Below are 15,070 nucleotides of genomic sequence, written 5' to 3' on the forward strand. Positions count from 1 at the left end.
GTAAATGTGAGGAGGTGCAAGAGTCCAGAGTGATGTGGTACCCATTACCTTGACTCTCCCTCAGGTTGAGAGGCAGAGAACCATACCTGGATCATACATAGGACTCTAGGTGAAACGAAAATAAGTGTCCTCTGGAAAGGCCTAACGAGAGGGCGAGCAAGATGACGCCTGAGTGAGACAGTCGCTGCTGCTCCTCCAACCATACCTCTCCGATCACCCAACCGAGCCATTTCCAACAGAGTATGTGTGGTGGATCAGATGTCAGAAGCCGAGGCAGCTGGAGCGGAAACAAAGCCTGCACCCGACCTCGAACCATACGGACAATTGGAAGCCGCGGCGGTGGAGAAAGGTTTGCATTCCACGCAGAGGCCCGGGCTATTCGGGGCTTTATTCAGCTGGTCAGAGCCCTTCTATCCTTCCTCGTGTTTTGCTCAGGGAATATGCCTGGCCACGGTGTCAAACGGCCTGCATCGACCTACATGGTCGCTCCACCCGCCCTCTCCTCATCAAGTCGGGATCCCGGTAAGGAGGCTAGGAGGAGGAGGGAAGAAAGCAGGAGAAAGTTCTATTGAAGAGAGGGCAGAGCCAGGTGATCAGACCGCGAAAAAGGACATAACAATACCTTCAAAGGGTTGCAAAAGTGGGGATATTGGAACTCCACAACCATTGATTCTGAATATGTTTTCCCCCTTGGGTGCTAAGGCTGACACTGGGGTTGTAAATAAGGGCAATGCTGTTTATATGGCAGGCGGTGATATCAGGATGCAGTTTCTCAGAATGAGCCAGACATAACACAGTTGGGTGCAAGCCCGAAAAGGAATGGGGGGTTGAAACAGTTAAGGAGTCAAAGATCAGAGAACACAAGAGAATGATGTAATTGAAGTACAGGAAACTCAGAACCAGCCAACTGATGTGGTCAGCCTGGAGGTCAAAGGATAATTTATCAACTCTGCTGGGGAAAAATATTTAGTTCCCCAGAGGTTAACGTTCAGAAGCAGGCTCAGAACTCTGCAAAACTCACCACGGTGACTAAGACCCCGGACTGGGAGGAGAATTTTTATTTCCTGACAGATGGAACAGATCAGTCTACCAACGATCTTCTATCCGACTCCTTCACTAATAGCACTCAGGATAATCCGGCAATTTTAATGCAAAAGAGCATCTCCAAAAGGAGAAAAAAGAGAGAAAAAAAGTTTTCAAGAGCGTTGGGTTGGGAGCACAGAAGGTACCTCCCTGGAGAATTTGAAATGGGACTACTCAGCTACGCAACTGGTTTGTGCCGAGGGGAGAATGGAAATGAGTTCGGCATCACCTTCGGTCGAAGTCACACTATCAGTAAATATCCAGTCTGTCAAGCAATTGCAGGAGAAAACCCGGAATGAAGGTCGCAGCGCCAGATTAGAGTCCAAAAAACTGGTCGGAAGCCCAAAGTATTTCAATCATTAAGGGGGCTTTGCATAGAATATGGTCTGTCGGACGTCTGGTCGGCCAAGAAACCACTGGAATTCGGGTTCACATATTTTTTTCTGTTCCGCATACGTCTCATGCACGCCTTAATTTTTTTATGGCTCCCCACACACTCATACATGTATGTAGAATTGAAATTTATCCAAGGGTTATGTCAGACCATAATCCCTTATTGTTAGAATTAAGGATGGGGCTTTAGGAGAAAACAGTCCCATTGGAGCTTAGAACCCAGTCTTTTGATTAATCAAGAATAGCGCACACATATGAAGAAATGGATCCCCATTTTTCTAAAAGAAAATATTGGGAGTGTGCCATTATAGGTTGTTTGAGACACTTTGAAGTCCGGTATTAGTGGGAGACTCTGCAAATCACCTTAAACAGAGCCAAGAAAGAAAGACAGATACTGGATGTGCTATATGCAGGATTAGCTGCAGTAGAAAGGATGCTTGTTATCGCAAGGCAGTTAGGTGCAAAGATAACTGAATGTCAAATGTGGGTTTCAATTGCTAAAGCTGCAATTGTTGAAATCTCTGCAAAGAAAGCTGCAGATAAATATACGGTACGGAGGGAAAAGACGTATAGGTGCAGCGAGCAGATAGGGCATCAATTGGCCATCATAACAAGGGTGGAAAATGCACGAAGTGAAATTCGGGAAAAAATAGATCTAAAGAGGGGATAGGTATCTGACCCTGATGCCATTAGAGCTGCTTGACAAGGTTTCTATCAAGATCTGTACAAGGAGAGCTCCATGGTAGAAGAAGAGAACATAGCGCATTATCTGAACTCATTTTCCCTGAATACATTGTGTAAGGAAGAACAAGAATTATTTTAAGGACATCCAGAATGATGAACAATTTGTGCTTGCAATGGATTGCCCTCTTCCTATGCGGACCAGGAAGTAGATGCGATAGAGAAGCAGACTACACGGAAAATAACAGTTGTTCGAATACGCCGCACCGTGCCCCGTCTCATCGAAATACGCCGGCGGGAGCATTCAAAGAAAAAAAACTTATACTCCCGGCTTGATCATCCCACAAAGAGTGCGGAGAGTCAGGTAGCGTACACATAAAAAAAAAAATAAGACGCCAAATGACACAACTATTGGACGTCGTGGTCATTCCAGTCAAACTCTAACGAGCGAGAGATATTGGTCCTGATGAGAACTCCTAATTTATGCGAGTTCGAAACGCGTAGACTTTCAAAAATAAGCCAAAAATTGAAAAAATAAAAAAGTGATAGGAATCAGCGAACTGTATAGATTTCTTGGTCTAAAACACATATTGGCTTATGTTGTGAATATTTAGATTCCAGCATGTATTCAATCATTGATGTTTCTTTGTTTTTTGTCTGCACTGGTATGATTGATGGATGATTGATGTTTGAATGAAGAAATGTTTAATGTATTATTGTAAATAGGAAAGTGGTTTTTTGACAATAAGATTGCGAATTTTGTTGTGTGTATAAGGTTTTAGAGTTTTTGTAAAAATTTGATAAAGCAGATGTTCAAATAGAAGAGTAATTCATAAAATAAGAAGCAAATAAAATAATCGGAATTAAAACCAACAAACATATTGTTCCTATTGTATGTTGTGACCCAAAGAGATGTCACGTTAACTTGTTAGCGGCACATGCATCTCTTTTGTTCATTACAAGCTTGTGGCAAGCTGTGCCGCTGGGAGCCCAGACCCAGTGGTGTTTTTTTTCTTCTCTCAAGGGGAAAGCGGCTGCCACAAACTGTATACCCACAGAATTTTATACAACATTTGCGTCCGTGCGTAAAGAATGTTTAGCTATACTATTTGGGCTAATCTATAAAGCAACTAGTCTACCGAAACCCTGATCATGCACAAAAATTGTAGTATTCCCTAAAAAAATAAATCGGTTATGGAGCTCGGATCATACCAACCAATTACCCTTATAAATGGAGACTCTAAGCTGTATTCGAAGATTTTGCCCACTCGCCTCTCCCCTATAATAAATAAGGTTGTTTCCAGATTGCAACATGAGTTTATCCCAGGGTGAAGCACAACAGATCATATTTGTAGAGTAATTACCCTGTTTGATGCTGCTAGCGTTTCAGGATACCCTATGGCTAAGATATTGTTGGACGCAGAAATAGCCTTTTATAGGACCTCCTGGCAATTTCTGTGGGCCTCCATGCAAAGAGTGGATATCAGTCCTGGCTATTGTCAGGCCATCAAGGCTCTATAGAATAACCCAGAAGCCAGGGAATATCAGGGGACCTGTCGAAGCCTTTTAAAATTAAGAGGGGGACCAGACAGGGATGCCCCTGTTCCCCATTGTAGTTTACAATTTATATTGACCCTTTAATTCGAAGGCTGGAGAATAATATTCTAATTCGTCTTATGCTGTTTCAAGGGAAAAACACCAAGATCCTTGCTTATGCCGATGACATCGCATTGGTAACACCAGAGCCGGTTAAGGCCTTGGTAGTGGTGGAGCGGAGGGCTTCTGTTTTGGGAGTATCTAAGGTTATCTACTGAATAATAATAAGACTCAAATTGTAATTAACAATAAGATTACTCTCCCAGATGAGTAAGTAGTAAAAAGTGCAATTTTTCTCGGCATGAGCATATCATCAGAGTTAGAGGGGATAGTATGGGAGAATCTTGATCCTCTGTAAAACAAAAAGAGACCTGAGCAGATTGAACAACATACATCTTTCCTTAGTTGGTAGGTGTAATTTAATAAAAAAAATCTTTTTTCCTAAGATTCTTTATTTTTTCCGGGCGATACCTTTGGAATTTGAGGGTTATTGTTTAAAGAAAATGGAGGAGGTCATCTCTCGATTCATCGATTTCTCTGGTCTTATACAAGACCAAGATGTGCCCATAAATGTTTAACTCTTTCTAGAGAGAGAGAGGTGGATGAGCCCTTCCTAATTTTAAACTTTATTACTGGGTGACCACTCTGCTGAATAAGTTAGTTTTACTACAAGAAAGGGCAGTGGTTGACGTCGGAGAGCTTTTTCCTACCCCAGCTGAATTGTTAATTGGTGATGATGCTTGGGGATGCCCGTGGCAGCAACTTGAATTTAGTCATTACAAAAGAGTCCACTTCAAGACTCTCGAGAATGTTTTCAAGGTCTGGTCAAAAGTACGTAAGATGCTGGGGATCTGCAGATTTAATTATTGCACTACTATTGGAAAGATCGAGGCCTTACCAGATATTTTTAAATTATTTATTTATTCATTTATTTATTTAGTGTTTTCTATAGTGCGAACATGACCCTGCATAGTGTGTCAGAGCGCTTTACAGGTGCAATTTCAACAGTCAGACACTTACAAATACACGACCTTCCTGGTTTACGAGATTTACACTTCCGGAAAGTATATAAACATATATATTAGTCGGGAGATAGGATACCATAAAGTCTTTTGAAAAATAAAACCACAATAGAAAGCATATATAAATCCAGAACTGGATAGAGAATTGCTTGCTTGAAATTTAAACACACGTGACAGGTTAATAAACAGACGATCCACTGTAAACATTTAGGGAAGAAATTTCCTCATAATGACTCTTGTATGTCACAATGTAGCACTATGGGGTCGAAAAGGTTAGGGGGATTTTTTTTACTGTTAATGGGGTTGTCAGCTTTGCAGATCTCAAGAATGATTATAATATAGTACAAAGAGATTTCTTTAAATATCTCCAGGTGCAGGATTTCCTCATCCAGAAAGGGGAGGGTACCGCAGGCTTCCAGAGGATTACGTTAATTGACATCCTTATGAGTAAGCAAAACTGCCCTATTGGTGCGGTGTATCGTTTCCTGTTGGCGGAAACAGGTGATGACTTGGATAAGTATACACAGAAGTGGCAGGAGAAATTGAATGTACCTATGACGCTCTTTCAGAAATCCTTTTTATTAGCTAGAACAAGTTTGTTGTCATCAAAACTGCAGGTGCAATATTATAAAACCTGTTTTAACTTGTATTATACACCCAGTAAGATCATCAAATGGGGGGATGGTAAAGTGACTCAATGCCCCAGATGTCAGGTGTATGGTGCAGATAGCGTGCACATATTTGCTACTTGTAGTGCTTTAAATGACGTAGAAAGAAGAGATTGTGAGATTCTGTCAAAATCACCTGCGGTTCAAGATTCAACTAACCCTAGCACCAATTCTGCTTGGAATACAAGAAGGGAAGGGGAAAAGGGGAAGATCTTTTCTATTTAAAGGTATGATAATCTGGAGATTATGTATTGCTTCTACTTGGTTGGATCCGAACCCCCCGCAGCATTCTAGCAATGGTTAGTCCGGGTGTTAGCGATTTATAATTTAGAAACGACCCTATACGCAAGAAGAGGGGATAAGGCTGGGGAGAAGGGGCTGAGGAGATGGCTCCCTTAAATGATTGGCGTGAGAGGGGTTAGCAACAAGTGAACAAGGTAAATGCCGCAAATCCTACTGGGAAGGAAAGAATATCTGGTGTGCTTTTAGGATCCTATAGTTGAAATTTTATGATTTAGTGTTGTAATACACTTTATTATTCATGTATTGAATCATGATCAGACGTTACAATGTGCCTTTGCAATGTGTAGATGGGGTGGCCTGGTGGGTTGGAGGGACGGTTGTTGTATATTTATTTTAAAATGCATAATAAAAATATTTTAAACATTTTTAAAAAAAGGAAAGGCCTAACAAAAGTTCAACAATGACTCGTACCACCAAAGAGAAGTTAAGGTGTTTACTAGACTTCAGGGACAAACAGCTCTTTTAGTGCTCTGATGTCCCAAAATATGTGTTAGCTGGCAAAATGATAGGATTATTCACAAATACCCAAGTGGAAGTCTTCTGTCAGCGAACATTCCCATATCAACTGCTTAAATGAACCTATGACTGCAGGATAACTAGAACATTCATTTTAATGGGTCAGTCACATTTATGAATTCTTACTGATGTTGCGCCTATTCTCAGTAACCCTTTCAAGTGGATTTCATGATAATCCACATTTGTTCCGTTGGGACCAAGTTAACTCATGGACCAATTGGTAATCCCATTTAGCTCTATTGTTAAGCTTATGTGTTGTTTGGGTTTACAACCTACATTGTTTTAAAAGAGTTTTATTTTCTGCCCCTTGCTTATTCAAATTTGTGGTTAAGAGCAAGCTCTGCAGCTAGTGTAAACACCTCTTATGACCAATCATTGCTGTTGATGGCAGATGGTAATGAGCCCTTAGTGATCAGTCCTGTTCCATTGTGACAAGTACCCAGTAGAGGCTCGCACAGGTAAGAGTGGTGAGGCTGGGCGGGTTGGGGGTGGTGGAAGTCTACAGACGACGGGTTAAGTAATATTAAATAAATAAATAAAACCACTTACCTTGTGCTCGGCGAGCATAAGGTAAGTGGTTTTATTTATTTATTTATTTATTTAATATTACTTAACTCGTTATCTGTCGAGTTTCAGATGCGGTTGCAGGTACTGGCTCTACTGAATATGGTGGGTCTATCAAATGGTCCAGTCGTCTGGCGCCTCTTCTTTCAGAAGGCTCTGAGTACACATTGACAGTGCTTTCTGTACTGGTTCAGATCTGGGTTGGTGGTACACTAGTCGGGGGAGGGGATGAAAAGTAACATAAAAAGTAATATTAGTGAGAGAGGTTGGTGCAACAATGGTTCTTTCCATGTAGTAAGAGAGAAACTTTCCGTTCATTAACCTACGTCATTATTCTTTTCGTTTTGCAGTATTCCAAGATTACAGCCAACATTTCGTTTTTTTCACAATCAAATTATACAATGAAATTTTTGTGGTCACAAGTAAAATATTTCTTAAGTACATTACACAAAGCGTTCCTCGGCTCAGCCAAATACTGACGCCTGGTCATTTATATTCTAAATAATTTTTTAGAGTCTGGCCATAGTCACCATTTCCAAGAACCCCCCTTTAAGTGTGGGCACGTGGGGGGATTTCCACAATAGGGAGAGATATATTTTCGGTACATAAAAAAACACCTCTGCAGGTGGGCTGTCGTTTTAGGGATGTTTGTCATGCCCTGTAAAGTAGTCAGAGATGCTGATGCAGGGAATTACCGCCATACAGGTCTATATCTGAGGTTGGGCATGACTAACCACAACCTTGTTGGCCGCGTCGCCAGCTTTTCGAAACTGGAGTGTTTCGGCCCCTATGTAACCTTTTAAAGGAGCAATTTGGCATTCTGTTTGTGAAAAGATTCTTCATCCAGGGAAATGCTACTCCCTAGCATTCCGATAGAAATTAAAATCAGAAATGAACTCCCTGAGCATTACTCAATGGTTGGGCCCCATTTTGTACTTTCTGTGAAATCATAAAGAATTTAATGTCTTTTCTCCTAGCTTCTTTCCAGGAGTGCTTAAGTGTGTAAACTTTTATGCATTCGTAAATACAACAAATTTACATTCCTGAATAGACAAATGTAATGCATGCATCTGCACTGACTAGCGTTTTTCCCTTGGCAAAAACTTTTATGCATCGAGAAACTCTTCACCGACACTGCCTTCTAATTTTGGAAATGTTCTTTCACTTTTTCAACCTAAGGCAGATTTACTCCTGCACCCCTGCGAAGTTTACGAGTGTTTACAAATGTTCACGAAGCCTGGAATTGACTTCAATGAGGAGATGTACCTACATATTACGTAACACCATGTTGCCCTGGTATACATGTAAATATGAGTAAAGTCATTTCTGCGTATAAATCCTTGTGTCGTGAGTAACAAAGTATAATTTGCACTCATAAATGCTGCTTTGCCTGCACCTAATCACTTAGGTGATCAAACAGATTGATGAATTGGGCTCCTTGTTCTTCCTTTTGGGGAACCAAACAGCTAGTGTGTCTCTAAAGTCGTCTCTACCAATGGATGAAGCTTCAGCCTTTGACAATTTCAGTTTGACCCTTGCAGGCTCCAGCGTGCCCGGGATAAGTAACTGAAATGGCGAAGCCCAGGCGCAACCTTGGACCACCATCCTATGTTCACTCTCCCTACACCCAGATGAGGAGATGGCCAGGAAGATGACAGAAAAGAGGAGGTAACACACTGGTGGGAGCCCAGAAGGGAAAACATAGGATATCCTGTGGGAGGGGTGCCCCAGACATAGACCAAGGGTGGTTGAGTACAGGAGGATGCAGTGGTCATCTAGGCAAGTCTGAAACATGATGATAAAGGACTGCCCTTGAGACAGCTGCCTTTGAGACATAAGTGTATCTTAGAAGTTAAAAGGGACAATACTCAGGCTATATTGCAAATCTCTAAATGTTGGTCAGATATGAAACTGATACTTTCATGACTTGCACCCCATAATAGACTACCTTCAGAAGTACGGACTCAAGGTTAACGGGGGCAATAGATGTGCCCATTCAATCAAACCTTTACTGGGGCTGGCCTTCTGGCGTGGTGGTCCAGGGCCTAACTTGGTAGACAAAAACCAAGTCTATCATTCTGTCTTAGACCTGCTGACCAAGAAGCTGGGGAAGGCTTTGCACTCCCTTAAAGGGTGTAAGGTCTTTTGAAATACCCTTACCATTTCTGTAACGGGTAAAATACCTCTGGCCAAATGGAGATGCTCCCCCCGCCAATTATATTATTTTACTACTCTTGTCATATAGGAGGGATATTCAGAGAACTCGATATCCTGTTTAGTTCATCTAAGTTGTGTCTCAGGCAGACTTTAAGTTGTGCTTGTTAAAACCTCTAATAAGGAAGGGAGGCTGAATGGCAACAAATCTTGAGAAATACTAACCTGACAACACAACTGAAATGGATGGAGTAGTGGCCAGGGTTGCACATTTGCAAGACACACCGCCCTGCCCAAGTAATTGCTGGCCAAAGGGCCCCTGACCTACCTCCTTTTGAGACATAGGGGCCCCTCTGGCTAGGCGCATGACTGCTTAGAATAGTGTGGAAGGATAAGAGAAGTAGTTGTGGATTAGTCAAACAGTCTCTGATGTATCCTTGTCCCTCCCTTTGGGCGGGTCCTACCAAAACTTCCAGATTACTTTACAGCTTGACAACTCGAGTACTGAATGAGGGTGGGCACCCTAGTCCGCGAGGTGCAGTTACACCTCAGGAGTAATAAAGCCACTGGGACAAGTGATCTAAGAAAATGGACTCCCAGTTGACCAGTTCCTACTGTATGCTCCCTCACTAGTGTAAAACATATGCAGTGGAGTACTTGGGAAGTGGAATCTCAGACACAAGACCTACTTCAACAATTACTCCCCATAGGTGAGTGCAGGAGGCAAGTTACGTGTTTGTGCATAGGACCCTAGACTTCATGACAAAGGCTAGCTGGGATAGCATCAGAGCCCAAAACAACTGGATGATGAGGAATGGAACAAAGCATCAACATCCAACTACGGGTTTCTATAAATGTTTGCTTCAAGTAAATATAATGTAATTATGCTCATGGAACATCTTTTATTCCCAAAAGGTTTAATAAAATACATGCATAAACAGTGCTATAATTTCCCAAATCAGCAAACATTGACGCAGAGGGAGTGCCCTATTATTAATTGGTACTGGGTAGACATTACCAAAGTATTAGAATAGACATTGGGGTGCTCTAACCTTCATGCACTGGCACACCACTGTTAGGTCTTTTCAATAGTACTAAATCTGAAAAAGTGGGGAAAAAATTCTTAGACCTGCGTTATTGTTGGCAAAAAGAACCATCGCCATGTTGCGGCCTTCTTCTGTGTCTCCTCCACTGAGTAGTTGGCATGAGAAAATAAAAAGCTGGGCCACGAGTGAGAGCCTAGCCCCACAGAGGTCAGAAAACTGAGGTCAGCAAACATCCCCCAACATCCATCAATGGGATGAGGCACTTGCCACATCTGCAACCATAAATGTACATGGAAAGGCTACGGCGTTAACCCTAAGTTCTATGGGAGAGCAGAGCTCTGGAGGGATCCGAGTGGATCAAAGAGTATGTAGATGAGAGTATATACACTGTACACCCCTCAGTCAATATCCCCATGAGAACTACGTTTACAAGCACATACATGAGAACATGATCACCTGATAAACGACTAAATTCAGATGACCCCTCATGAAAGGCTCTGTATAGCTAAACTTCTACACTCCCGGGGACTCCCACCTGTCGCACAAGTAACTCATTCTCATATGATCCTGCTTCAGGACCTGTGTTTGTTATATCTTTTTGTATTTCTTGAGTTCTTTTTCTTTTCTCTTTATGACAAGTGCATGCTTTAGCAATAAAATAGAATTGATATGGCTGCTATTGTCAGACTACAGGTTGTCCTGAATATATGCTTAATGCCTCTTTCTACCTAGTATACCTCATGATCGCATGTTTCACAATCACTTAACTATAATAACATTTTCTTCAAAAATGACATTGATCTCTTAAGAAATAGCTGATGGGTTTGGAGTGCATACTCAGGAAACTTCAAACTGCAAACCTCGCACCTGAGACATCTATGCAGTTAGGCGACTACAGTTCCCTCCTGCAACTAGTACGTACCCTCTAGCTGGAAAACTATAAGTTAATGGGGAGCAGATGTGAATATCAACCTATCAGATTAGGCTGAAAAGGGTGTGTTGTCTGTATACCCTGCCATGTTACCCAAGTGCTATGTTCTGTTACTGTGTGAATGTACAGTGTAAAAAGTGGTTGAATCCTGATTGTTGAAGGGTAATCTTCATTACTCCAAGACGTTGCTCCCTTGTCACAGTTCTTACGCACAAGGACTCACCCTAGACATAAAACTGTGACAAGCAAGTCAGACAATGGTGTAACGCAGGATTCCTCAAGCTGCCACCTTATACAGTTGTGAAGCAGCTCAGACCATAGCTCACACTGCCAACAGTCAAGTCAGGTTCAATGGTTGTTCTGAGTCAAGTATACATTTGTGCAAAGGGTACTGAACACCTCCCTTCACATAAGCTATGTAAGCATTAGCAAATGGTAATTAGCGGTGATCACCCGTAATGAGGGCTAGAATCCACCTGGTGCCCTGGAGATAACAGACTCTTCTTACCCCAGCATTGATCCATGCCAACTCCAGCAGCATTTCAGGGTGTGGGACTGGCAGCTGTAGCATGCATGAGTCTGTAATCTTTATCAGCTCTCATAAAAGTTTAGGGCCTGAATTAGACTTTGGCTGATGGATTATACTGTTACCAACGTGACGGATAGTCTGTATGACTTATTACAAGTGCATTGTATCCTATGTGCTATCAACTAAAACACCTGAACAGTAAAACACATCATAAAACTAACATCAGCACCGCCGCAACTTTTCCAGGATTCGCGTTCAGACTGCCCAGCAGAATTTTATCTTCTTAGATTGTTGCTAAAACAAACAAAATGAATTCATGCAGCTTTGGCAGACAGTATCACTTGAAGTCACACAGATGTAAGAGGTGAACCCTAGCCGCCTCTCAAAAATATCCTTTGCACTTGCCTGGCAAACCTAGAGCCTTGAGTCCCGCAATATGGGAGGATTGTGATCCGTGGGGTTTAGACCTTGGCTGTTCTGCCTATTGACCACTAACATTCAAACTTTGCGAAGTAAACAGGATGTGAAGTTATTTGTACAACAGGGCATGGCATTTTTGGAGAGGGTGGTTGATTTGCATTTGGATAATTTGCTGTTGGTTGAATGGGACAGGTAGTGGGTAAGCCATACTTGATACCTATATTATTAGCTTCAAATAGTGTGGGGCTTTGGGGTGGAAGGAAAACTTGTGATTAGTTTATGAAACTAAACATGGCTAAAAGAAGCCTTATTTGAAAATAAATAAATCACTTTCCAATTTAAGCATTGTGTAGGTGATACTGGCAGGACACAGACAGATAGGGCCAAATTCACAAAAGTAAACTGGGACGAAAGTTTAACTTTACGACTTTTGGTATTCACAAAGGGCCTTTACGACTCGTAAATGCCCTTTGTGAATCCGAAAGTCGTAAAGTTAGACTTTCGTCTCATTTTACCTTTGTGAATGGGGCCCAGAAACTGCAAAAAAATCACAAGGCGGATGGAACAAGTAAGAAGTTCTGGAATTTGGAAAGGATGAATGGGGGAGATGGGAAGGGTCGGTGTTTGGTTCAGGGATAAGGCTGTTCATCTTAGAATTCAGGGCCAGAGTTGTACTTCCAGGCTCCACCCTAACCTTTACATTTATGATACGTCTCCCAGGTTGTGGAGTGGACCACGGGAAAGTTTACAACTTTCGCAATAAGTAGACATTAAAAGCTTTTGGAAGGCATGATGAGAAGTTGACAATCACTGACCGAAGTCCTTGTGGCCAGAATGTTTGATTGGCTAGTACATTAGCCTTGTCAACAATTGTCAGTGGGAAGTAAGCAGCCCAACAGAGGTCTACAAGGACTAATCAATAAAGCTGTCACTTTTTTGACTGAAGACAGCCCATAGGCCTCTGGGTAAATATGTTATGTTATTTTAATTTGTAACGCACACAAATCACCCATGAACAGGATGTCAAAATCAGTGATTAGGAAAAGAAGGTGGAAATTTGGTGGAGGACACCAAAATACCCAAAGATCCCGGTGATGAGAAGTTTGGTTCCACCACAATTGGAATCATCTCATGAAAATTAATATCCTCTGCTTCAGGTTTCAACACAGAGACAAAATGCAAGTGTTACAGGGAAGAAACTGAAGGTTGTACCTTTATTTCAGCAGTGAGAATCACATCAAACTGATTGTAGAAATCTATAGGATTAGATAACGGGTGTTCCTTTGCACTTCCCCTGAATTTTTCGATGTCGCGCAGTGCCGTTTCAGCACCTTCTTGGGACTGGCACTTGTCCACCGCTTGGGAAGCTAAGAGATATATTCCAGCTTCACACCATTCATTGGCCTGAAAAAATGTAAGCAAAGGTCAGTTACTATACACTTTTAAATGTCAGATCTTCACTTCACAAAAGTGTCCTAAAATCCTACGTTTATTATTGTCATCTGTGAAAGCATTCAAACCATCACCACACACTACATACATTTACCAGTCAGGAAGCCTGCAATTAATACTAGGGGTGTTACAATTCCACCAGTGAAATTATGAGCTGATTACACATTTTTCCCTTCATAAAGTTGCAATGCTTGTGTACTTTGCACCACTTTGCATGCAGGCAAAGATGTCCCCTTTATACGTTTTTGAAGGATTTTTCTTCAGTGAAAAGAGGTTTCAGAATTTTTTCAAATAGTGAAATGTTGCCAATTCTTGGGGATTACAGTACCTGCAAAGTATTTTTATTTACATTCAAACACAATTTTACAAAACTGGAGTAAGTAATGTTTGACAACTGTTCCCACCTTTGTTTGCTCATAAGCAGAGTAAATACACGGTACAAAGAGGCATTCAGAGTAAGGATATTCAAAAAGTTGGAATCCTGTATCATCAAGTACCTGATGTGATGGTATGACATATACAATTTATAAAAGTATTCTGATTTAACTGGAATTTTGCAATAAATGCAAAATGTAGGTAAAACCAACACAAATAAAGTTTCCATCTGCATTTCTTACATGTGACCTTTGAGGTTTCGCTTATTATATACCTCAGAGAGGTTCTCCTCTAGTGTTTCACTCAGTTTAAGGTCACTATCAACCAAAATGCTTCACCTGTGCAGGCAAAGGTAAGAATCTGCACCAGTGCCATGGGTAATTGTGCAAACCACCATAGCTGCATATGAAACCGCAATCACCCAGTTTAATTCTGCCCACTGGCTAAGTTGCCAACTCACTATGTAGTAGAGTTTATGCAAAGCATCAGTGATGGTACAATTTGTTTTTTATAGTTTCGAAAAGAGTAAAAAATACATAAAGCCTGAGGCAATAAAATCCTTATGACAGCCTCTTAAGACCCACCTTGAGGATTGTGAGGCCAACGCCATAGGAACAGAGGCCTGCTGTTGGCAGCTTCCCTGTTATCCTGTTTTAGTGTGAGCAGAATGGACAACATGGGCCTTATTACGATTACGGACCGTATCAATATGGGAACCTCAACGACTAATGACTGGCAGTTACGCATACCTGATTACAATGCGACATTACTAGGTGCAATTGCAAACTCCAAATTCCCTATGGGAGCTTGTGCTGCTGCTGTAAACCGGCCATGGCACAAGCTCCCATTGAGAAATGGGAGTTTGTGTGAAACCCTGCACCGTGTGGCAGGGACCTCACTGGGCCTGCCACACAGTGCAGGGATTCACAGGGCTTTCCTCAGCCCCAAACCAGAGGCCGCAGGGAAAAGGGGGCCCTGTTAGGGGACCCAAAGTCGCTTTCCAGCAGGCTATCCATGTTGGAAAGCACAGCATGGAAAGCCTGGTGGAAACCGACATCATAATCCCTACGACGGAAATGCCGTCCATAGGGATTACATACTGATCTGCGACTGGCCGACAGGCTCCATGTGCCCGTCGGAATCCAGCTGGCATGACCAGCCGGTTTCACTTTCGACTGCCTACATCGTAATGCGGTGTTCGAAACTTAAACCGCAATGAGGGTCAGAAAGCTTTCAACTTGAGGTCGGAGGCTTTCTGAGTCTGATCGTAATTGGGCCCTAAGTTTTCAGGATGAAAGGAAACATCCTGGGATAGTACAGAGATTCTCTGGGTTTCG

The 15,070-nt window shown here is 42.0% G+C and overlaps 1 protein-coding gene across 4 annotated transcripts in view; it reads right to left on the reverse strand.

The window, feature by feature from the left end:
• Positions 1 to 15,070, reverse strand: part of MCF2L2 (MCF.2 cell line derived transforming sequence-like 2) — a 2,082,183-nt gene that overhangs the window by 1,194,777 nt on the left and 872,336 nt on the right. For all 4 annotated transcript variants that reach the window (XM_078665987.1, XM_078665986.1, XM_078665989.1 and 1 more), the window contains exon 12: positions 13,119 to 13,310. In XM_078665987.1, coding sequence (XP_078522113.1) covers positions 13,119 to 13,310 — 192 coding nt within the window. The remainder of the gene's footprint in view (positions 1 to 13,118; positions 13,311 to 15,070) is intronic.

Source organism: Lissotriton helveticus, chromosome 11 (assembly GCF_964261635.1).
Source record: "Lissotriton helveticus chromosome 11, aLisHel1.1, whole genome shotgun sequence".
Classification (NCBI taxonomy): Eukaryota; Metazoa; Chordata; class Amphibia; order Caudata; family Salamandridae; genus Lissotriton; species Lissotriton helveticus.